This window comes from Bombyx mori, chromosome 3 (genome assembly GCF_030269925.1).
Source record: "Bombyx mori chromosome 3, ASM3026992v2".
Classification (NCBI taxonomy): domain Eukaryota; kingdom Metazoa; phylum Arthropoda; class Insecta; order Lepidoptera; family Bombycidae; genus Bombyx; species Bombyx mori.
The window spans coordinates 12,663,188-12,688,197 of record NC_085109.1 but is presented as its reverse complement, the minus strand read 5'-3'; the positions used below and the strand labels follow the sequence as shown (position 1 = coordinate 12,688,197).

At 37.3% G+C, this 25,010-nt stretch overlaps 1 protein-coding gene and 1 long non-coding RNA gene across 4 annotated transcripts; one reads left to right on the top strand and one right to left on the bottom strand.

The window, feature by feature from the left end:
• Positions 1 to 1,886: 1,886 nt before the first annotated feature.
• Positions 1,887 to 3,230, bottom strand: LOC134201824 (uncharacterized). Its single transcript, XR_009977079.1, has 2 exons — positions 2,489 to 3,230; positions 1,887 to 2,120 (listed from the first exon to the last, which is right to left on the bottom strand). It is a non-coding gene; the product is annotated as an uncharacterized LOC134201824 (long non-coding RNA).
• Positions 3,231 to 8,033: 4,803 nt separating this feature from the next.
• Positions 8,034 to 17,569, top strand: LOC101740774 (sepiapterin reductase). Of its 3 annotated transcripts, XR_009977024.1 has the most exons (4): positions 8,053 to 8,233; positions 8,313 to 8,427; positions 10,127 to 10,298; positions 16,233 to 17,569. XR_009977024.1 is itself a non-coding variant. In XM_004924359.5 (3 exons), exon 3 carries the CDS (start codon positions 10,309 to 10,311, stop codon positions 11,107 to 11,109), a length of 801 nt encoding a protein of 266 aa, XP_004924416.1. In that variant the 5' UTR covers positions 8,034 to 8,233; positions 8,313 to 8,427; positions 10,127 to 10,308; the 3' UTR covers positions 11,110 to 12,558. The 3 variants fall into 3 exon arrangements, 2 of the variants coding, with proteins under 2 accessions (XP_004924416.1, XP_062532974.1); XM_004924359.5 differs by lacking the exon at positions 16,233 to 17,569 and having other exon boundaries at positions 8,034 to 8,233; positions 10,127 to 12,558; XM_062676990.1 differs by lacking the exon at positions 16,233 to 17,569 and having other exon boundaries at positions 8,039 to 8,233; positions 8,313 to 8,487; positions 10,060 to 12,558.
• The last annotated feature ends 7,441 nt before the right edge of the window (positions 17,570 to 25,010 follow it).

Sequence of the window (25,010 nt, the reverse complement as noted above, 5' to 3'; positions counted from 1 at the left end):
GAATCGGTGCTGTGACCTGGTTGAAAGGAAGAGCATAAGAGGTTGTTCCGGAACACAAACTGCGACAGTTATTTGTGTACGCAGGCTCCGATCGCCTCGGATAGCAAGGGAAGAATTGACATGGGCCTAAAGTGATTTTGAAGGACTAGGTTAGGAATTTTAGGTAGAGCAATTACACGGCTTTACGCCAGTGCAGGAAAAGAGGCAGAATATAGGGAGAAAGTTGTTTTGTGCCATATAGCGGGCAAAGGATGGCACAGAATTGTGACAATCATATGGTAACTTATATGATGACAAACCACCGCATTCGATTTTATGGGCAGGTTAATATTTTTGATCTCATCCACAGCAACCGAAGAAAATTAAAATAGGAAAATTTAAAATTGAAAATATAAATTTAAGAGTCAACATTAAGACGAGGTAAAAGATTCAAGTGCCTAGTTCAAAGTGCGATATTTCGTTTTGATTTTTTTAGTGATGTAGTCAAGGAGAAATGAAAGACGATATCATTTAAACTTATCGTCTATTATCTATTCTATCTATTATATACTATAAATACTGAAACTGTTTTGGTCTTATTACTGACGTGATATATATACCTAGTGGTGAAAACGCAAATGAAACAAAAGAAATCCACTATTGTTTAGATTTGGTGAAAGAACCAACAAATAATTTAAAAATAATAATAACAAATGAATTTTTAATAAAACTTTTTTTTTATTGCTTACATGCGTGGACGAGCTCACAGCCCACCTGGTGTTAAGTGATTACTGGAACCCATAGACATCTACGACGTAAATGCGCCACCCACCTTGAGATATAAGTTCTAAGGTCTCAATTATAGTTACAACGGCTACCCCTTCAAACCGAAACGCATTACTGCTTCACGGCAAGAATAGGCAGGGTGGGGGTACCTACCCGCGCGGACTCATAAGAGGTCCTACCACCAGTAATTACGCAAATTATAATTTTGCGGGTTTTATTTTTATGACACGATGTTATTCCTTCACCGTGGAAGTCAATCGTAAATGTTTGTTGAGTACGTATTTCATTAGAAAAATTGGTACCCGCCTGGGATTCGAACACCGCTGCATCGCTCAACACGAATGCACCGGACGTCTTTTAGGCAACGACGACTTCAAAAACTGCTAATTCTTATTATAAATAAAAAAAAAAGCGTTCGTTTAAAAAAAAATAACTGCTCAGTATTTTTAATTGTATCCCCAGCAACATTCCTTTGACAATATTTAAATCACAAAATTGACACCATCTAAATTATCAGTATATTAATATTGATCATTTAAATTCCATCAATTTAATATTTTTATTCATTGATTCGTACAAATTAACACAATGCGTCTAACGTACAGTGAAAACCAGGGTTTTCAGAAGGAAGCCTGAATAACTATGGGGGTAGAGGTAAGGAGAACCGTCTCATATGGGAGGAAGCTTGAAAAAGTGTCCCACTTTCAGCACTAAATAATAGTTAAACAATCCTCCAGAATGGCGCTAGCATAGGCACAGGGTATGTGAATTAAGCAGTTGTTAAAGTTAACTGATTGAAGTATGCTGAGTTAGGAAATTCAATATATTTAATGACTAGAGTAGTTAGTGACAGTGTAATATACAAGACCTCACATGTTTACGTAGTCAAAACTAATTTCGTTAATATAACCTAAAATTATTGTTGTGGTAAAACGTGGAGACGTCGATTGCATTTTCTTATCCGCTTTAAATAAAATACTTTGTGATTTTGTAGTGCTTACTGTTATAATACATTGTAATACATAATAATATCAATAATGGGCAAAATTTGCGTGGTGAAAAGTTGTCCAAGTGGGCGTAAAGTTGGATGTTTTGAGCATGAAAATGAATTAACTAAGAAAATTATTGAAATATATTTTATTATATTATATTAAGAAAAAAATTATTAATATTGTGATGCGTGCTTTATTTTCCGAGTGTCTGGACATGAGACTGAGCCAAGCACTTCACTGTGCCACTGACCGACTAAAGTAGTTACAAATTACAAAAAAAGCACACAGGCGGGCGCATCATGATGCTCAGCAATGAGTGATCGACTGAAGGAGGAGGAAGGAGAGCTCATTTTCTAGCAAAATCTGAAAATGAATAGGAAAAATGCCAAATTACTGAGTTAAGAGTAAAACTTATATCTTTAAAAAATGTTTTTGTATATAATAGTTTTTTTCTTAAATAAATTTTAATTTGCAACTTTAAACATACTCATTATCTTTTAATGCAAGCCTAAATGTTTTTAAATATCAATTCTTTTTATATTCTTCATTAATTAATATCATGAATTTTTACCTCTATTTTAAAAGTGACTTATTATAAGAAATTTACTTTTATTATTTTGCTTTTTAAGAACTTTTGTTTTCTACTTTTACAATTCGCAAATTTTATTTTTTGTATTACTTCCTAAATGTTATATTGATCAAGCGTTAAGAAATGATAAGCACACACTTACATAATTATAAAACTTCGGTTTTCATTTTATGCTTATTTTGAAAAGTGCGCCATAACGAGACGGAAGTTCTTTCGTCCTTTTTTATTTCTCTATCAGTCTAATAACTTTCAGGCTACGTTTAAATAATTATTTATTCGTTGCTTTCAGGGCCTTTTCAACAATTTACCTGGTTGCTACTGTAGCGCCACCCTTATTTAGGAGATTTTAACAGACACTTTTTCACACACAGAGACGGGTCTCCTTACCTCTATCCTCCATATGAATAACGGAATAACAAAACAAAGAAACCCAGTGCTCTTGGCAGCGTTGCCAACTCTACCAACTTTTCGGTAGATCTACCAACTTTTCATAGTAGTGTTTGTTGGAAACTACCAACTTGTAGAACCCTATCTCCCACCTTGACGAATTTCGAGTTGGCAACGCTGGCTCTTGGAGTGAGTTTTTTTTTGGATTGAGATTATGTGACCTGGTAATGAGACCTTTAAGCCAAATCTTCTAATTTCTCCATTGTACCAGAAATATGAAGCAAAATGAGACGACGTTGTTTAATTTGAGACTTTAATCAATTGGGATGAAATTAAATGAAACAAAGTGAGATAGAATGAAATATAGTCTCAGTAAAATGGCGCTTAGTTATGTACCGAGACTTTTCAGTAGATTATTGGGAAGAAATAAGGACCAGTGACTTTATTTCATTCTTCCTCATTTGTGCACTTTCACAGTTTCGAAACAGTTCATAAGCCACCGTACACATTTAAAACTGAAAAAACACCAAATGAAAGAAATAAAACAATTCACAAAACTTTACTCTTCACTTTCACGCCAATTTCAAGGCCAGAGATTAAAAAAAAATCTGAACTTTTTCAATTTAGAACTACAGAATAATATTAATTAGGTAATTTTTTATTTATTTTTTACTTGAACTCAAATCCAATTGTAACTAGTTAGGACGCAACAGAATATAAAAATACTGGCCGTTAAACATATTCTAATTTGACGCAATCAAGCACTGGGCACTTCAATTTTAAAACGAAATTATATAAAATGTCTTTGACCAATCCATAGATGGAGGTTCTCTTTCTAAAATGTCAGCTAATTTGGGAGTGTCTGTCTATGTCAAATATTACTCACGGAGAGCAAACGTCGTCGTTTTATAAAGTAAAATAAAGGCCAACACGACTTTCAGTACCTCAGTGATTACCTATTACCATCCTGTAGTCCTGTAGGCAATGAAGTAGGAAACCTATGGAAATGAAACGTCAACCAAAATTTCGTGCCACTGTGACGTCATCTGGCCACAAAACATGGCGGCTTTAGTGCTGTACAAAAGAATTCAATGTTATCAGGTTTTATCGAAAACGTTCTTGGCTCATTTTTTTAAATATTGTTGAGTATTATTTATTTGTAGAATTTATACTTTAATGGGAAGTAAGTAGGTATATTGTTATGTGCAAATATGATATGATTTAGATGGGTGAAATCTAAGACAAGTTCGTCCTTCGAATTTGCCAAGTAAACGATATGATGATTTTTAAAAGTTGCTACACTGATTTTATAAAGCTGTCGTTTGTCGCAAAACATAAAGATATGGCGTAGTTCAAAGCCATCAGCCCATTTCTAGCATGCTAAATGTTATCGTATTTTGAGTACGTGTTTTTCTTAGACTATAACAATCTATTTTAATTGTTTTGCTGACTCTAAAGTCCGTAACATACTACCGCAGCGCACCCCAAGGAAGGTGCGCCGCACCATTTGAATCACTTTCGCTTGAGAGTGATTCAAATTTTAAACTTATCAAGGGACCGCGTGAAAAAAAAAACACCTACAGAACATTTATTCATTAATTACAAACGTCATTCCTTGTGACTTCCTCTCTAAAATCACTTAATTATTAAATATTTAACAAATTTACAATAGTGTTTTACTCACTGCGGAATAAAACTATTTTATTTAAATAGTTCCGAAGAGATTTTGTCGGTAGCCTTTTTCCCGAAATATCTAAACAGAATGTCTAAATATGTTTTGATGACATATTTTAAAGTGGTATTTATGATTAGTGTCATGATCAATAGATTCCGACCGAAAAATGGATTTTTCGGATGAGGGCTCCATAATGAATTTAAATACATATAGATAATAGTTTTAGGGCATCGACTTTCTTGAGATCCTATAAAATACATTTTAATTATTATTTTTGTATGTTTTAAGCATGATAAATTATGAAATTTTATATAATCAATCATATTAAATCGATATCAAAGTCAATAAATAATGTACAACCCAAAACAGACGGCCGAACTGACGTGACAATGACATTTGGCGCGCTAAACATGGCGGATTTTCGGCCTCATTAGACGGAGACGGAGATATTTATGTATATTCATGTTTCATTTTATGTACGCACTGAAATCCATACTAATATTATAAATGCGAAAGTAACTCTGTCTGTCTGTCTGTCTGTCTGTTCCTCTTTCACGCCTAAACGGCTGAACGGATTTTGATGAAATTTGGTATGGTGATAGATGATAACCTAGAAATGGTCATAGGCTATAAATAATCACGCCATCGTTCTTAGGGGGTAGGCAGTAGGCAGATAACTAAATTGAGTTAGTGATTTTTAGTCGTTTTTGTTGGGACTTTTGCTCTTTCACGTATAAAAGGCTGAACAGATCTTGATGAAATTTAGTAAGGTAATAGATGGTTACCTAAAAACGGATATAAGATCAAAATGATCACGTCATAGTACTTAGGGGGTAGGAAGTAGGCAGAAAACTGAATTGAGTTAGTGATTTTTTTATGGTTTTTGGTGGGAGTTTTGCTCTATAATGCCTAAACGGCTGAACGGATTTTGATGAAATTTAGTTAGGTGATAGATAGTAACCTAGAAAAGGATATGGGCTATTAATATTCATGCTATCGTACTTAAGGCGTAGGCAGTAGGCAGAAAACTAATTAAGTTAGTGATTTTTAATAGTTTGGTTTAAAAGTTTACCTCATTCACGCCTTAACGTCTGAACGGATTTTTATAAGACTTGGTTAATATAAAGAATCCAAATATCATGGGGGGGATGGTGGTACTTTTAGCGGGCGATTTTAGACAGACTTTGCCGGTTATCACTAAAGGCACCCCTGCAGATGAAATAAATGCGTGTTTAAAAGCGTCAACGTTATGGGTGCACGTAAAAACGTTTAGTCTGTCTACAAATATGAGAGTGCAACTACACAATGATGTACAATCTGGACAATATGCTGCTGCTCTTCTTAAAATTGGAGAAGATCGTATGGCAAAGGATGGTAATGGCATGATTACATTGGATCGTGAATTCTGCAATGTTGTGCATAATCCAGATGATCTAAATAACTTCGTCTATAGCGAACTGCTAACTAATATGAGGAATAGAGACTGGTTATGTGAAAGAGCAATTTTAGCGCCGACGAATGAAATGGTGGGACAGATAAACGAGCAAATTATGTCACGCGTGGAAGGTGATATTGTTGAGTTTCTCTCTGTAGACACTGTAATGGATACTGAACAAGTAACATCATACCCTGTAGAATTTCTTAATTCTTTAGAACTGTCGGGAGTACCTTCACACAAACGAGGCTGAAAGTAGGCGTTCCTGTCCTTTTAATGCGGAATTTAGATGCACCAAGACTGTGTAATGGCACACGGTTGCAAGTGACACACCTCGGTCGCAATATTGTAAAAGCAATCATTATGACTGGAATGGCAAAAGGAGAGAACGTTTTAATCCCCCGTATACCCATAATTCCGACAGATTTGCCATTCCAGTTTAAGAGATTACAGTTTCCGCTGAAAATCGCATTCGCTATGACGATAAATAAAGCTCAGGGGCAAACATTAAAAGTAGCCGGCATTAATTTAGAAAAGAGTTGTTTTTCTCACGGACAATTATACGTGGCTTGCTCACGTGTTTCAAGTCCACAGAATCTCCATGTGTTGGCCAGAGAGGGAAAACAAAGAACATAGTTTACAAAAATGTACTACAGTAATAAGGCCTCTTATTTTTAGCTTCCTACATTATTATACTACTTACATTAAGTTAGTACTTCCTACGCAGACGATGTTACGGATGTCACACTGTCTAACATCGGGGGTTGGCAGGTAGGTAGTTAGTAGTATTTTAAACCGATTTACATTATTTACTTTTTATATTTACTAAGGAAACATTCGGAGCTATCCATTATGTAGCTTAGGTTGCTTTTGAACAAATTTTGATGTGAAGTTGAGGACTGGAACACGATAGTGGGACATTGTTGCAGGGGGACTTATAGCCGGGAGAAAACAAAAAAACTTATGCGGACGAAGTCGCGGGTAAAAGCTAGTACTGTTATATTGTTTTCCTGCGAGTTAAAGTGCTGAGTAAGAACGAGATAGATATATGTTTATGTATGTGCCTTCAAAATGGGTGCTATTTATATAAGCAATTGTACGTATAGAACAATATGTCGTGTCCCTACTATATAGGTCTATGCCTGTAGGTCTCTGTCCTGTCACTGTCAAACTCACTATCACGCACGTAGGTACTTATTAACTCCATGCACGCACGTCTTTTTTTTCTTGTTAAGTAGGTACGGTACCGTATGTCAATTAGCTTTTTTTTGGAGTTTATGGCCTGGTATCTGGGCTTTTATTGGCTTCTTGCGATGCCATTGTTGCTTTGTCTTGCTAAGTGTATAAAAATCTACATGTAATAAGAGAAAACCTTTAATGAATATAAGGTTTTAATTAGCTAAAATTAACAGTAAAATTTGTTTAGTTACATTAGATACGTTGACAAATAACTAATAAAACAGATTGACAATGACATCAAATTATAAATGTTAATTTCAGGTAAGAAATTTACATCACTACAATTATTTATTACATGTATACTACATCATTAATCTGGTATATGAAAAAAAATTATATGGAGTGAAATGAGATGAAATTGATTTATTTGAGACTGTAATCAATTGAAATAAAATTAAATATTAGAAATCAGAAGTGAAAGAGGGTTTTTTAAAAATAAGAAAATGACACTTTAAAGATGATTTATCAGAACGAAAAACAATTACGACAACTAGGAATTAATTAATCACGACACCACAATAATTAGCACTGGATTACACGTCCGTTGCATCCGAGCGCCCGCAGCCAAGTGACCGACGATCTAAACCGGCCGGCTAGCCTGGCGCGATGACGTGACTCTCGCCCCACCACCTGACGTCACTGAGTAGAGGGGCCGAGTAGTGACAAATTCTCTAACATAAATGAAACCAGATGACATAATACGATGAAACAAAGGCTCAGTAAAATGATAGTTAGTCATTTATTAAAACTTAAGCGGATTTTTTGGAAGAACACGAGAAGCTAACCCAACGACTTTGTTTCATTTTCCCGCAGTTCAAGCCTGCAGAAACATTAAATTAACGAAATATCGCTCCTCATGTTCCCGCCAAAAAGCCTACTACCACTTTAAAATTCACAATCTATAAATTCAAACTTTAATGTCATCTGTCAACATAATAAAATTTTTGATTCGCCTAACTTCAAATGTCAACGTCAAACCTCGAGCCATTATAGCAAGCCAATATCGACCAACTGACCAAAGACCTTCCTATTCTGTTGGGTTACAATGTTCATATAGATTCAATTTAATTTATTTACCCATACATGCACATTTCGCTTTGATACCGCTGTAAGCTATCACGGTTAACACTTAGCTCGTGGCCTTCGCTTGAGTAAGTGGTTCTTAACTTTTATTATATTACTAGACCCTTGATTTGGAGTTTATTAATGTTAATATTGTCATGTTTATAGATGGATCCTTGGGGCTCTGAAGTAGGGAATAAAGGAATTATATCGAATTTCGAAGATAATTTTCAACCATCGACCGAGAAGTTAGCGGATTCACCTCAATATCTAGCCTTGTTGGGTAAGTTAATAGTGTTTTTTTACGAGTTTTACTATCATTCGCCTTGACTTGCATATTATGGTGTAATTTAATTCTTTACTTTTTAAATTTTGCATTGTTGAATTATTATATCATTTCCATCTTTGGTGATTGTGTTAATGATAAGATTGTTTACTGATTTTTTAAGATTAATAGGTGTATAGTAAGGAACTACATTTATAAAAATGGAAAGAAATTAAAAAAAAAAAAATTCAGAATGTATTAGTGCCAACTATAGGAACAACATTAATAACTGTACAAGTCAAGTTGTGCAGTTGTCACATATAGTTTTGCAGTTACGGCTTCAACCATAAACTTACATGTCATTCGACTCACATTCTCTACACATAATGATGGCCATGTCATTAGGCATCCATGACCAAGAAAACTGTGAAGTATTTATTACATTGAATAATATTATAATAACAATAAAAAAACTTGGCATTAAACGGTAAAAGAATTGTTAATTAAGAAGGGACGATGTTTAAGAAACAGGGTGACTGATTTAAGAGTACCTGACAAGAGTATTCTAGTCTCATTGTGTCTCAGAACAGATGAAGTAGATACCGGTTCACAGTTCCCGGCCACATTCAAGGAATATAGGATAGGATTGAATATTAAAAATCGAAGATCATTCGTGATGTTGTATTATTAGATTTACTAATGATGATCATAAAATCAAACAAAAGGCACACCAACATTAAATGAAAGATAGTAATATATTTTCATCAATAATCGTAGCAATTATAACAAAGTGCTATAAATTATATGAGTTTCTTTCTTATAGACTGAGATAAGCTTTTATTTATTTTGCAGGCCTTGCACATTCAGAAAATACTATTTGTATGTTGACATATATAATGTTTAGATACTTAAATATAAGTCCAGGAACCGATTACAATGTTGAAATGGTTTGAAAATATTTTTTTTTTTTCGGGTCGTAGTCAGAACATCCTACGAGGTCCCCGCGCCTAGGGGGCGCGCGGGTATGTGGGACTTTCTACAAGGTGTAGGGAGCAGACCTGGGGCCCAAAAAATTTTAGGACCCTACCCACTAAACGACTCCCCTGCACTCTCACACATGTGAGGTCTAAAAATACTAAAACGTCCGATCTCCGTCCGGGGTTAGAACCCGTTCAGAGTAGGGGGGTTTCCGCAGTCAACACTACAACCAGGCACGCGGCGCCACCCAGAGGACGCCCGACCGACGGGTCGGCGAGGCGATAGTCGAAGACCAACCACGTCGGTCTCCGCGGTACGGCGGCCCTACCCGGCCACCCAGGCGATGCCGCTGGTGTTTCGGGATGCTCCGCTGGGTCAGAACCAGCTTGCCGGGTCGGAACGCGATACACCGCCGACCGGGTTGCTCTTCCACAGTCAGTTTGGCGACGGCAGCGACGGCGACAACGCGGGCCGTTTCGCAGTTCGCAGCCGCCGCCGACGCGTCGTCCCATTCTATTGGTGCCAGCGCGCTAGAGTGACGGTAGCGTGCGGCGCAGCCTCAACTCTCTCAAGTCGCTACGTGACCATTACCGGGAGGAGACTGCCTCCTAAAAATGAAAATACCAAACTTAACTATCATCAAAATTACCAAAAAGTTAATACCAAAAAAAGTTGATCGAACGAATGCCCATATAGTTGTGGTATTATTATAAAAGTTTACACGTAACTTTCATTTCAGAAAGAAAATTAAAAGCGGTCCGATCGAAGAACAAGGTGGTGGAAAACTTATCAGCGTACAGAGCCGATTGCATCGGTCGTTTGCTCCGGGAGGGCTGCGATCTCGACCCTGTTATCGGGGACACAGAGGCCGATAAACTATTGGAGGACAAACCGGAGTCTGAATAAGCTTTGTGAGTAAAAATGGCTATGTCGTCTAGCATCGATTTATCCGGCACCACGTACTGCGTCCTGTCCGGCGCCTCCCAGGGCATCGGGCGGGCCATTGCCGTGGAGGTTGCGAAACTTCTCGGTCCGAAATCCGTTATCCTGCTCCTGGCACGTAACAAAGATCAGCTCGCCATCACCGCCGCCCTCTGCGAGTCGGACAACGTGAGTGTTGTCTATGAATCGATAGACTTGAGTAAGGCATCGCCGAGACAGATGCACGACGTGATTGTTCGCTCTCTAAAAGGAAGGAGCGTATCCGATTTCGCGGCAAGTATTATATTCCACAACGTAGGCTCGTTAGGTAACTTGTCCATCGATACCGCACAAATGGAGAATGTTCCGGAATTAAGAGAGTACTACGATTTGAACGTTTTCAATGTGATCGCTTTGAATACGCAATTCCTTAAGATTTTTGATGAGATAGAGGATAGGCTCGTGATCGTTAACATAACGTCTCTCTGCGCCATCAAGCCTATGAGCGGAATGGCGTACTATTGCAGCGGTAAAGCCGCAAGGGAGATGTACTTCAAGGTCTTGGCCGAGGAGAAGAAGCACGTTCGCGTGCTCAACTACTCCCCGGGACCTGTCGAGACCGCCATGATCGACTACGTATTGGCGGAGGCGGTCAATGAGAATTTGCGCGAAGTTTTCACTTCTTTCAAGAATCAGGGGACCTTGCTCAAGCCTGAGGTAACTGCTCAGAAGTGCGTCCGAGTCCTCCAGGCCGGCAAGTTTAGTCCGGCAGAGCACGTCGACTATTTCGATGACGAATGAATGTGTGTTCGTCGGGTCTTCGTATCCCCTTGCGGGGGCACGGGTCGGGCCTCGGGGTTAATGGAATGTGTGTTTCGTAATTGCTCTCTTTTTATATGTGTAGTACGTAGAGCGTTCTTAGACAGTAGATTTCTTACTTCGACCGACTTCAATAAGATAAAGGTACATATGAATTACATAGAATACTCACCGCTAGTATTTTTTTTGCTTAATTTTCTTCTATAATGATTTAAATAGATACAATCAAACGTTGTTGCATTTGCATATATATACACAGAACAGTGGACGTATTGATTGATAGTGTTTAAAAATTTCAATGAGCTAATACGAAAAAAATTAAACCATAATTTGGGATCCTCATATCAAAATGATGTAGATTTTATAGTCACAACTTTAGAATTCGCTTCGAAAGACGTTATTGAACTTATGTGTTGGAAATATAGCAAATTTTTTTACTTCAATGTTATGGAGGGATGAAATTTTAATTCCAAAAAACATTGATGGGTGACGAAATAAGGATATGTTCATCTTCGTTTGTAATTTTGACATGCGTTCTGAGGTCTCATTGGAATAGGCGGCACAGCAGAGGCGAAACGTCTTTTTCTTTTCCCTACCTATGCTGATAGCCTTAAGAGGCTATTTCAGCTTCTCCTTGACGTGTAGGTGAGCTCACGGGGCTCAAACCGGATGTTTTGCTAACACTGGCCCTAGCAAGAGCAGTGCTTCGCAGAATCTACCACCGGATCGGAAACGCGACCCACTCAGAAGATTCGGCGAGAAACTCAGTGGGCTGTGTCTATGAGTTAATTTACTCGTCGAGGATACGTAAATGTTTACTGGTGTTAGGACCTCTTGTGAGTCAGCACGGGTAGGTACCACTACCCCGCCTATTTCTGCCGTGAAGCAGAAAATGCGTTTCGGTTTGAAGGGTGTGGCAGCCGTTGTAACTATACTTGAGACCTTAGAATTATATCTCAAGGTCGGTTGCGCATTTAACTTATAGATGTCTATGGGCTCCAGTAACCACTTAACACCGGTAGGACTGTGAGCTCGTCCACCCACCTAAGCAACAAAAATAAGCAAAAATTGGCATAAACGCGCCTGTAACTCGAAATAAATATATTGCTATAATATTAGTTTTAAGCGAATATAATTAAACACGATCTGTTAACTAATCGATCTAATTATAAGACCTTTACTATCCAAAATGTACTGTATATTGTTATATATAATTTTTATGTCTATGTTTATCAAATCAAAGTGTATTATTTCCATATCATCTATGTGTATCTAAATGAAACCTAATTTTATGTAAAAAATTTACATCAACTAATATAAGTTCTGTTCATCCTACACACTATGTCTGTCTGTATAACTAATACAGTAATAATATTGATAAACTGAATATGAATGGAATTCATAAAAATAAACGCTTGGATGTATGTCAAATGTGTTTTTCTTACCCTTTGCCACCTTATCTTTTTTTTCTTGTTATTTATGAGTTACATTCATATTTTGTTATCTGTAGTTCTTCTAAATTATTTTATAATTAATTTTCTTGTTTAAATTTTTTTTTTATTCTGAGTTTTTATTCATTAGTTTTTGCAATTGTTTTAATAGTATTATTTTTTATTTTGATGTTAGTAGAACAGATTCGAAAATAACAGCTAAATAATGTCAAAATAATAATTGAACCATAAAAATGGGTAATTTTAAATCAAACTATAGTTTGAATATTGAATATGAAGGACTCGACGAGTAAATTAACCCACAGACACAGTCCACTTAGTTTCTCGCCGGATCCACTCAGTGGGTCGCGTTTCCGATCCGGTGGTAGATTCTGCGAAGCACTGCTCTTGCTAGGGCCAGTGTTAGCAACACTCCGGTTTAAACCCCGTGAGCTCACCTACACGTTAGAGCGAAGCTGAAATAGCATCTCAAGGCTATCAGCATAGGTAGAAAAAAAAATGTATTGTCATCTTGATTGTTCTTGGACAATATCTTATTCAATAGATTGATTGTTGATCACGTACTCTACGAAATTTCTGAAATCCCGGTCAAATATAAGCGTCACCTCAAATGGTTCCTTGGTGAGCTAATGAGAACTCTAACCCCGCGGTAGATTATGCGAAGCACTGCTCTTGCTAGGGCTTCTCCTATATCGTTCCCTTACTGCTGAGGATCGCGACCACATGATATGAAAAAAAAAAAGAAAACCTCGTAACTGTTTGTACTTGTATTGCAGAAGCAATTTAAATCGCCGTTTATCATTCTGAGTTATAGGCGTTTAAAGTTTAACGTAAGAATTTTAGAAGGCATGTTATGCTAGCATCCTTTTCACGCAATGCAAGTTTGCGTATAGAAAGACAGGTGATAACAATAACGTTATTCAAAATTAGGCAGACTCTGTAATCGGACAATGTCTTTGAAAAATAGTTATTTGTTCTTAAGCCTATTAAAGTTCTAAAATATATAGTTGAAACTTAAAAACAAAAACCTAATTACGAAATCAATTTACGTAAATCTAATATCCTGCTAATATTATAAACGCGAAAGTTTGTAAGAATGTAGGTATGGATGTATGTATTTTTGTTACTCTTTTACGAAAAAACTACTGAGTGGATTTGAATGAAACTATACTATAATAAAGCTTACACATCAGAATAACATATAGGCTATAATTTATAAAGATACTAGCTGACCCGGCAGACCTTGTAGTGTCTCAATCGATAAATAAAATACCTAAACTTTTGTATAAAATAAACTTAAAACAAACAAAAGGAATCCGTCGCGTCGGACGGGGTACACATCAAAGGAAAAACAAAATTGTTATTTTTATTTAATTCCGAGCATTTTCATATTTATCTACCTTTTAAACCTCTGGTCTTCCTTCCACAAATAATTCAAGACCAAAATTAGCCAAATCGGTCCAGCCGTTCTCGAGTTTTAGCGAGACTAACGAACAGCAATTCATTTTTATATATATAGATATTGTGAATTACCCAAAATATATAACGATGAGTGTCAAGTGAGTAGGAAAAAATCTGCTATCTTATTTTCATAATCAATAATAAAATTAAAGATTCCCGAAGCGAAACGAGGGCGGGTTGCTAGTATTACGTAATACCATTAAATTATTTTACTATCATGAAGAATGGAATTGATAACAGAACGTGGAATTTTTACAGATTTATAATAGAAATCAATAAATTATATTGACGCAGTTACACATTTGCGACTATCCTAATTATTTTACTATCACGAAGAATGGAATTGATAATAGAACGCGGAATTTTTACAGGTTCATAATAGAAATAAATAAATGATAGTGGCGCAGTTACACATTTGCGAATATCCTGTATTGCGACTATCAAATAGCTCTGCAATTGAATACCAATATGTTCATACTTGTACAATTTTTTATTAAACTCTGCGTTTTTTTTCGAAGTTAATAAAGAAATAAGTATAGTAAATCTATACTTCTATACTAATATTATAAAGAGGAAAGATTTGTTTGTTTGTTTGTATTGAATAGGCTCCGAAACTACTGAACCGATTTGAAAAATTATTTCAATGTTTGGAAGCAACACTATTCCCGAGTGACATAGGCTATAATATTTTTCGAAAAAAATAGGTATCCTTACTAAAACTCCAATAATGTAACCCAAGGTGTAAAAAAATTACCTAAAATATTCTTTACATCGCGTGCCCTGCGAAAACTATTGATGAAAGAATAAAATAATGTACTACAACTTTGTAGAAAACATTATTATTTACAAAGAGTGTCGCGACAGCATATGTCTAACTAATAAAACAACGTCAAATATCGTTGAAATTTTTGTTAAAGACCCGAGCGGAGCCGAAGCGGGCCGCTAGTTCATATATAAAGAAATAATTAATGCAGCCCGAGTCTAAAATATTTAATTGTTACGAATTTTACGTAAAGGTATATTATTGACAAAATTTGTGAATCTTGTTCACTATCTTCTCCATCCTCGACAATTTTGTTAATAAAATCAAATGAATACACAACCATGTTTTTTTCTAAATCGATTCAGCCATTATATAGATTGTCAGGCACAAACAGACAAAACTATTAACGAATTTAATTATAGTTACGAATAGATATCGATAATGATCGAAATTGTCAAGGTTTTTCAAGTCGACGTATGCTCGGCGGCCTCAAAGATAATGAGGTCATTAGTGGTCACATAATACTGATTTTAATTAAGAACTTGTAGGGTTTTTAGTGACTTTAAACATTTTAAGTAGTTATTGAAATATAAATTGTGTAATATTTCGTAACTAACATGTTACATGTACGCAGTGTTGGAATGAATAAAGAGAGGCGTCGGAATGCTACTTCGAGCTACAATATTCGTGTTCGTATCGTCACTTTTACTGGTGGCAGGATGTCTTGTAAGTCCGCACGGGTAGATACCATCACCCTGCCTATTTCTGCCGTGAAGCAGTAATGCGTTTCGGCTTGAAGGGTGGGGCAGCCGTTGTAACTATACTTGAGACCTTAGAACTTATATCTCAAGGTGGGTGGCTCATCTACGTTGTAGATGTCTATGGGCTCCAGTAACCACTTAACACCAGGTGGGCTGTGAGCTCGTCCGCCCATCTAAGCAATATTTTTTTTTATCTAAAAATAGTCCATCTAGTCTTCAGTACTCATAGCAGTTTCCATTTCATTTAAATCTGTAAAAGTAAACTTCGTAATGTCCGCCCGTTCGTGTACCACGGCCCTTTAACTAATTTAAAAGTTGTATTCAATTAAGAATCTCAGATAGAGACTTTCTATTAAAATTCACGATTCTACCTCTGTCACAGAATTCAGATTCACCAGTGAGAATCATCGATAAGATATTCAGGGCTCACTCTTTGCACTCTATGCTTTACAAAAAAAACCAAAACTATATATTAATTTTTATGTATATATTTTAAATCAGCACATAAAAAGTTAAAGAAACATTTTTTTCCGCTTTCTATTATAGATGATCGAATTCAGGGTTCATACGATTTAAAATTATTGTCGAAGAATAAAGAAATCGCATTGAATTAGATATTACATTCGCCTATTAAGGACGTTTGTAATTGAAGAAACCTTCCAATTTCAGGTACAATGTGACAATGGCCGCCAATCGCAAGAGTCTTTTCATATTCCTGATGGGGCTTGCGTGGAGGTGCCGGTACAGCATGCCGTTGCTCCTAAGCGGCACAGTGGCCGTGCTGGGACGCGCCTTCATGTTCCAGATCAGGGTACAAACCGTGCAGACGTTGCACGAAAACGAAGTGAGTCCAATAATGTCGACGGGAGCGAAAGGCGATTTGGTTTTAACACGTTGACTGCCATGTAGGTCAACGGTGCCCTACGCGGCGCACTGAAGCAATTATGACGATTTCTGATACTAAGTCGCCGGAATATCTAGTATCTATTGGGAAAACGAATCCGAAAATACTAAGAAGGAATTTATATCTAAGAGACCTAAAATATTAAAACATACATTAAAAACATTTTTACTGGTGGTAGGACCTCTTGTGAGTCCGCGCGGGTAGGTACCACCGCCCTGCCTATTTCTGCCGTGAAGCACTAATGCGTTTCGGTTTGAAGGGCGGGGCAGCCGTTGTAACTATACTTGAGACCTTAGAGCTTATATCTCAAGGTGGGTGACGCATTTACGTTGTAGATCTCTATGGGTTCCAGTAACCACTTAACACCAGGTGGGCTGTGAGCTCGTCCACCCATCTAAGCAAAAAAAAAATAATAAAAAAAGTCGACTACATTGGACACACGCACCCAAAACCGGTTTGCTGTGACGTCACGCCGATAGGTCGTCCGCGCACAGCACCGCGTTGACTTCAGTCAGAGCCTACCCGCATCGACACGTTTGAAATATGTGTCGGAATAAAATGTAATGTGGTGTATGTAAATGCGTACCAGTTGTGTGTAAGTGTATATGTGGGAGTGGCCCACAGTTGAAAAGTTATTTGGGATAAGCGACATTTTAGCAACATTTACAGGAGAGCCATTCAAAGTTTAAAATTCGGGAAAAAATATCAATACCAAAAAATTACTTCCGCTATTCAAGTGGAGTAAAGTTAATTGAAGTTCAATTAAAAACATCGAACTGTTGATGCTAATTTATATCTAATATATAAAATTCTCGTGTCACAGTTTTCGTTGCCATACTCCTCCGAAACGGCTTGACCGATTTTGATGAAATTTTTTGTGCTTATCCGGTATCTATGAGAATCGGCCAACATCTATTTTTCATCCCCCTAAATGTTAGGGGTAGTCCACCCCTAAATTTATTTATTTATTTTTTAGACAAAATTTTTAATTTCAATTTTTTTATGATACAACATACAAAAATACATACAACCCTAAATTTTCACCCCTCTACGATTAACCCTTATTTTTTATTTGCTAATTAAAAACTAAATTTTTTTGCGAGAATTTTGTTTTTATTTTGTCATGACGTAGAATAAAAAAATTCATATTACTCTGAAATTTTCACCCCTCTACGATCAACCCCTATTTTTTATTTGTTAATTATAAACTTTAATTTTTTGGCAAGATTTTCATTTTTATTTTGTAATGAATTAAAATAAAAAATCTGATGTTACTCTCAATTTTTCATCCCTCAATGATCAACCCCTATTTTTTATTTGTTAATTATAAACTTTAATTTTTTTGGCAAGTTTTTTATTTTGTTTGCGATGACTTAAAATAAAATACATCATATTACTCTCAATTTTTACTCTTATACGATCAACCCCTATTTTTCCATCCCGATTAATATTTTTTTTATTCTATGCATAGATCCGCAATAAGGTTGCAAGATGGCAATCAAATATTATAATTGTAGTACGATAAATTCTTATTCAGAGTTTATAATTTCAAGTCCCTTTAATTATGATTTTTTTTAAATTGAATTTGATCTCCCGCCCTCGCCGGTCGACTACTGATCAACTATCAATCGATCAGCTATCCCCGCCCGGTGTCACCACTCATCCAGCAAACATCACATAGTAGGGATGAGAACGAAGCCGGTCTCCTGTCTTACTTACTCACTATACATCATAGATTATACACTTAATATATTTGAGAGCTATACAATACTATACATTTTTCAGCCATGTTTTTTTGGTTTTATTTGTGTATCAATAGTATGTTCAGTAGGTCTGAGAATCGGCTACTATCTATTTTTCATACCCCTAAATGAAAAGGGTTGTCCACCCCAAACATTTTTATTTTATTTTTATTTTTTGGATTTTTTTTTTTTTATAATGAGGTATTATGTGGTTAAATGAGATTTTTTTTTCTACTGTAGAATTTCCCTAGATATCTTATTTAAGGCAACACAACGTTTGCCGGGTCAGCTAGTAATATATAATAAAAACTTTTGATTGTCGATGTTTAGTGACGAAATCTTCTAAACTCCTTTAGATAAACAGGGTCAATATGAAGGTCACGGTATCGATTTAAAAAAAACATATAAATCCTCTTTAATAAGTACATATCAGATAAACAAAAACGATTTTTTTTTAATCAAGTCTTTCATAGTTGTAATCAAGTCAAAGGCCATGCGTAAAATATATTATTATGTATGTTATTTCTGAACGAATAAATGAATATAATAATATTTAGTATTAATATCTGTCACTAATCAATCTCATTGAAACCTAAAGATTGCGTTAAATTTTTTAATCGATATATCGTCGTTGCAAATTTGAAATCTTTTTATTTTTATTGCATAGATGGGTGGACGAGCTCACGGCCCACCTGGTGTTAAGTGGTTACCTGAGCCCATAGACGTCTACAACGTAAATGCGCTACCCACCTTGAGATAACAGTTGTAAGGTCTCAGTATGGTTACAACGGCTGCCCCGCCCTTCAAACCGAAACGCATTACTGTTTTACGGCAGAAATAGGCAGGGTGGTGGTACCTACCCGTGCGGACTCAAAAGAGGTCCTGCCATCAGTTTATGTGTATAAATGTAGTTTTCGGGAAAATCTAAAAAAACTATATCCTGAAAAAAAAAAAATTTTTATTTGAAGTTATACTTCTTTAGGTGCGTTATGAAAAATTGATGAGAGTGAAATTTTACGATGCGCGCGCACCGTGACACAAAATTAACAGAAATAAAGTTGCCCACTAAATCGCTCATTACAATACGACCGACGTAACTTGGCGAGTCTGAATATAGCCGCAGGTGAACTTTCGCGCATGTACACTCGTAAAAAAAGTGTTATTAGCATTCTTTTTTTAACGTTAAATATTTATTATTAATTATTTAATATTTAAAAAAAAATTAAATATAACTTCTTACGCGCGTACATAAGTACACGCACCCTTTTTTTTAGCACATAGGATACGTTGTTCTACAATAAAATGCAAACCGAGACTTCTTTAAGATTGACGCGTAGCAAAGTGAAATATTGAGATATGCACATGGGAGTTTTTGCTGAGTAAGTTTAAACAAAAACAAAAACAACTCAATTCACATAGAAAACTTCTGATTTCAGCTTGCGTACTACGAAGAGGAAGACGACGACCAAGACGACGGTGACTCCTGGGAAGTCACCTCCACTGACTCCTGGGAGACCATAGTCGAAGAGATGGTCTACAGCTGAATATTACATAGCATCTTCACAAAATTCTAACCAATTTTCTGAATCTAATAAAACCGTCTAATACTTTTGAATACTATGAACTTTTGTAATAATATTGAAAAGTCTGATCGTTAAATAATATTTTGGATTGCATTGAATATTTAGGAAATTACTTGGATTGTTTATAAATGATGAAATTAATCTGACGACTACTACAATGAGAAGGATTACGACTTGAGGAACATACGTTAGCGTTTTATATTCCTCATAATAAAAACTATTATTATAATAACTTAAAATTTCAAGTTTCTTTTAATAATCTATTATTTCATACGTTTCGGCTCAGGGTGTTTGGAATTTTGTTCTGTACGCGAGGAACAACTATACGAGGTGATAGATTCCTCATATTTTTCCTAATCTACGGTATCGTAGGTAAATAGAAAGTAATCTTCATTTGCGTCAATCGTACTTATGCGTAAACTAAATGATGACCGAGCTTTGCTTGGCTTTTTTTTTTTGTAACGCCATCTTTTTGTGTCTTTAAAGCAGTAAAAATAGTATTATTATTCGCCAATAGATGTCGGGAAGAGTCATAAAGTTGATTATCGATAAAGTTGATTATTGAAAACACGAATAAAACGACATTTTCTGAAAATAAATCGTAGCTAGAACGATTTATCGCCTCCGAAATCCCCTGTATACTAAATTTTATGAAAACCGTTGGAGCTGTTTCCGAGATTCATATAATATATATACAATAAATGATCGTTTAAAGGTATAAGATAAGGGTTTTGCCAATTTTATATTTCGTAAAGCCGCAGTTCAATTGTCCGGATATATAGGGAAACTTTTCTGAAGTGATCTTTTTTTCCTACTTAATCAGTGGTAGTCTAAGGGGATATTCCAACTTCGCGTGAACGGGTAGGTGAGCTCACGGGCTTAACCTGAAAGACTTGCTAACACTAGCCATTGCAAGAGCATTGCATTTTTTTCCTACCTAAGCCGATAGCCTTGAAAGGCTATTTCAGCGGAACCTTAACTAGTAGGTGAGCTCGCGGGGCTCCAACCTGACGACGTTGCTAACCTACCCTAGCAAGAGCCGTGCTTCCCAGAATCTACCACCGGATCGGAAGCGCGACCCACTGAGAAGATCCGACGAGAAACTCAGTGGGCTGTGTTTATGGGTTAGTTTACTCGCAGAACCCTTCGTCGCAAGCAACGGGTTCTATGAGAACGGTGACAATCGGGCCAATAACTACACTCGCAACTCTTAAAATCTAAGTGTATTTATTATCTATGCCCACAGCCATTGAGCTGATTGGCGGTCACAGATAATAAATAAATTGTTGCGGCCATTTTGTGTCAATCTTGTCAGTTTATATTAGAACAGTGTAGACTTTGTTGGCCTCCGCGTTTAGGCATATTCACTGAGAATTATTGCACAGATTAGTGTAAAAAAGTATTAAAGAATTCGCAGATAAAACAATTTAAAAGAGGTCATTTTATATTGAGGTACGTCCTTTCGTAATACAATATGACCGATTATTGTTTATTTGAAATAAATTAATATTAACTTACTTATAAAATGCCAAATAATGTTTTTTTCGATGAACTAGATTTCCATCTGACGTTATAAAAAAAATTACGTAAAACTGTTTTTATATAGATGTTTATAATAATATGCTATTTATATTTACTTAACTTTAATAGTAGAAATATGTAGTGCTTGCATAATAATTTAAGATCATTGAAATTAGTAAATTCAGTTTTAAAAAAAGCGCTTTATTAAAGAAAGAACTGGATTCCCATCTGATGCTTACAAAAAATTTGACGTAAAATTGTGTATAAATAGATGGGTAAACGCTCTTTATAATTACTCTATAATAGTAGAAATTGTGCTTGCATAATAATTTATGATCATTAAAATAAGTAAAGTCAGTTTTAAAAAAAAAGCGCTTTAATAGCGATCTAGATTAGTTCTAACAATTAAAATGTTGTTTTTTTTTCATACTGATGATCAGAGTCCAGTATTAGATTGTTGTAATGCCATCAGTTCTTAAAATGCGTGCAAATTTTCGATCGGACGTCTTCCAAAGTTGGTGAAAATTACGTTGAAATTATACATTGGTACAAGAGAAACTAATAAGGGCATTAAAAAAAAGCATTTCCCGTACACGTGTTAGAAATAAATTTCTTAAGCGACAGAGACTTCGCGCGTCTTTTTCAAGGCGTAGTCTCTTACGACGAGAATTGGGTGACGTGGCGGACCTTGGCCCTCCTTGTCTGCCTCTTCCTCTCTGGAGGCGCCGGAGTCCGACTTAACCCAATCCGTTACTCGCCTCGACCGGGTATCCGTACATGAATTCCCCAGCGTTGAAAAAAGAAGGCGATTGAGACTGATCGATTTCCACCATAACGTTTCTATATCATTCGAAATGTTCTAGAAGCGTCCTCTAGAAAAATCTATATATATGACGGAGGAGAAACGCTAAAGGAATGTTTTTAAAAAGTGTGACGTCACCATTGCTGACGTCACGGTCATTAAGTTCTCGACGATGACTCATGTTTGGGCTTCCAAAACAAAACTTCACGAGAACTGCGTATATTGCACGAGAAGCATAACAACGTTACAGAGAGATCCGAACTGTACTACGGCTCGGACACGAATGACTAAACGCTAGACAGCACGGCCGTATTTATAGGACTTCGTACACGTCAGCGTGTTTACAAGTATTAAAGACGTGAGCGTGTTTACAAGATTTTAAAGTATTGAAATTACAATAAAAGGGACTGTTTAACATCAATTTCTTATGACAGAGTAATTAGTTGATGATCAGTAGGTAAATAGTCATATTTGCGCCGACACGGCCATACTGACAGGCGGTGCGCGCTCTGCACCGGCCTCGTTGATTCTCGTAGGTTTTTCTTTGATTCTCATTGACCTGTAGGAATAAAAAGTTTCTCTGAGTAGCGCATCTGTTATACTTGCGTTACTTGTAACTATGTAAGTTTGAGACTATTAATGCACTTGATCGTAGATTTCTCGGCGGTTCTCGTAGATTTCTCGGCGGTTCTTGTAGATTTATTTAAGGTGTTCGGATAAGGATGTAGTGGGCGTACACTGTGGTACTTATGTAGTGGGCGTACACTGTGGTACTTATGTAGTGGGCGTACACTGTGGTACTTATGTAGTGGGCGTACACTGTGGTACTTATGTAGTGGGCGTACACTGTGGTACTTATGTAGTGGGCGTACACTGTGGTACTTATGTAGTGGGCGTACACTGTGGTACTTATGTAGTGGGCGTACACTGTGGTACTTATGTAGTGGGCGTACACTGTGGTACTTATGTAGTGGGCGTACACTGTGGTACTTATGTAGTGGGCGTACACTGTGGTACTTATGTAGTGGGCGTACACTGTGGTACTTATGTAGTGGGCGTACACTGTGGTACTTATGTAGTGGGCGTACACTGTGGTACTTATGTAGTGGGCGTACACTGTGGTACTTATGTAGTGGGCGTACACTGTGGTACTTATGTAGTGGGCGTACACTGTGGTACTTATGTAGTGGGCGTACACTGTGGTACTTATGTAGTGGGCGTACACTGTGGTACTTATGTAGTGGGCGTACACTGTGGTACTTATGTAGTGGGCGTACACTGTGGTACTTATGTAGTGGGCGTACACTGTGGTACTTATGTAGTGGGCGTACACTGTGGTACTTATGTAGTGGGCGTACACTGTGGTACTTACGTAGTGGGCGTACACTGTGGTACTTACGTAGTGGGCGTACACTGTGGTACTTACGTAGTGGGCGTACACTGTGGTACTTATGTAGTGGGCGTACACTGTGGTACTTATGTAGTGGGCGTACACTGTGGTACTTATGTAGTGGGCGTACACTGTGGTACTTATGTAGTGGGCGTACACTGTGGTACTTATGTAGTGGGCGTACACTGTGGTACTTATGTAGTGGGCGTACACTGTGGTACTTATGTAGTGGGCGTACACTGTGGTACTTATGTAGTGGGCGTACACTGTGGTACTTATGTAGTGGGCGTACACTGTGGTACTTATGTAGTGGGCGTACACTGTGGTACTTATGTAGTGGGCGTACACTGTGGTACTTATGTAGTGGGCGTACACTGTGGTACTTATGTAGTGGGCGTACACTGTGGTACTTATGTAGTGGGCGTACACTGTGGTACTTATGTAGTGGGCGTACACTGTGGTACTTATGTAGTGGGCGTACACTGTGGTACTTATGTAGTGGGCGTACACTGTGGTACTTATGTAGTGGGCGTACACTGTGGTACTTATGTAGTGGGCGTACACTGTGGTACTTATGTAGTGGGCGTACACTGTGGTACTTATGTAGTGGGCGTACACTGTGGTACTTATGTAGTGGGCGTACACTGTGGTACTTATGTAGTGGGCGTACACTGTGGTACTTATGTAGTGGGCGTACACTGTGGTACTTATGTAGTGGGCGTACACTGTGGTACTTATGTAGTGGGCGTACACTGTGGTACTTATGTAGTGGGCGTACACTGTGGTACTTATGTAGTGGGCGTACACTGTGGTACTTATGTAGTGGGCGTACACTGTGGTACTTATGTAGTGGGCGTACACTGTGGTACTTTTGTCGAGGCGTACACTGTGGTACTTTTGCCGAGGCGTACACTGTGGTACTGTTGCCGAGGCGTACACTGTGGTACTTTTGCCGAGGCGTACACTGTGGTACTTTTGCCGAGGCGTACACTGTGGTACTTTTGCCGAGGCGTACACTGTGGTACTTTTGCCGAGGCGTACACTGTGGTACTATTTGTTGAGGCGTACACTGTGGTACTTATGTTGTGGTGTAATTTTGGTAATCAAATATAAAAACTTATCTTTGAGTGTTGATTTTGTTGCTCGACCATGCTGATTTGTGAAGTAGATGTATAGGCTCATCGGCTGTTGCTGGAGGGTAGTCTTCTTCCGCCGATATGGTTAAATGGTCTCCAGGTTGTTGCTGAGCGGAGGCGGCATGTGATCCCACTTCTGATGACGGAGGAGAAACGCTGAAGGAATGTTTTTAAAAAGTGTGACGTCACCATTGCTGACGTCACGGTCATTAAGTTCTCGACGATGACTCATGTTTGGGCTTCCAAAACAAAACTTCACGAGAACTGCGTATATTGCACGAGAAGCATAACAACGTTACAGAGAGATCCGAACTGTACTACGGCTCGGACACGAATGACTAAACGCTAGACAGCACGGCCGTATTTATA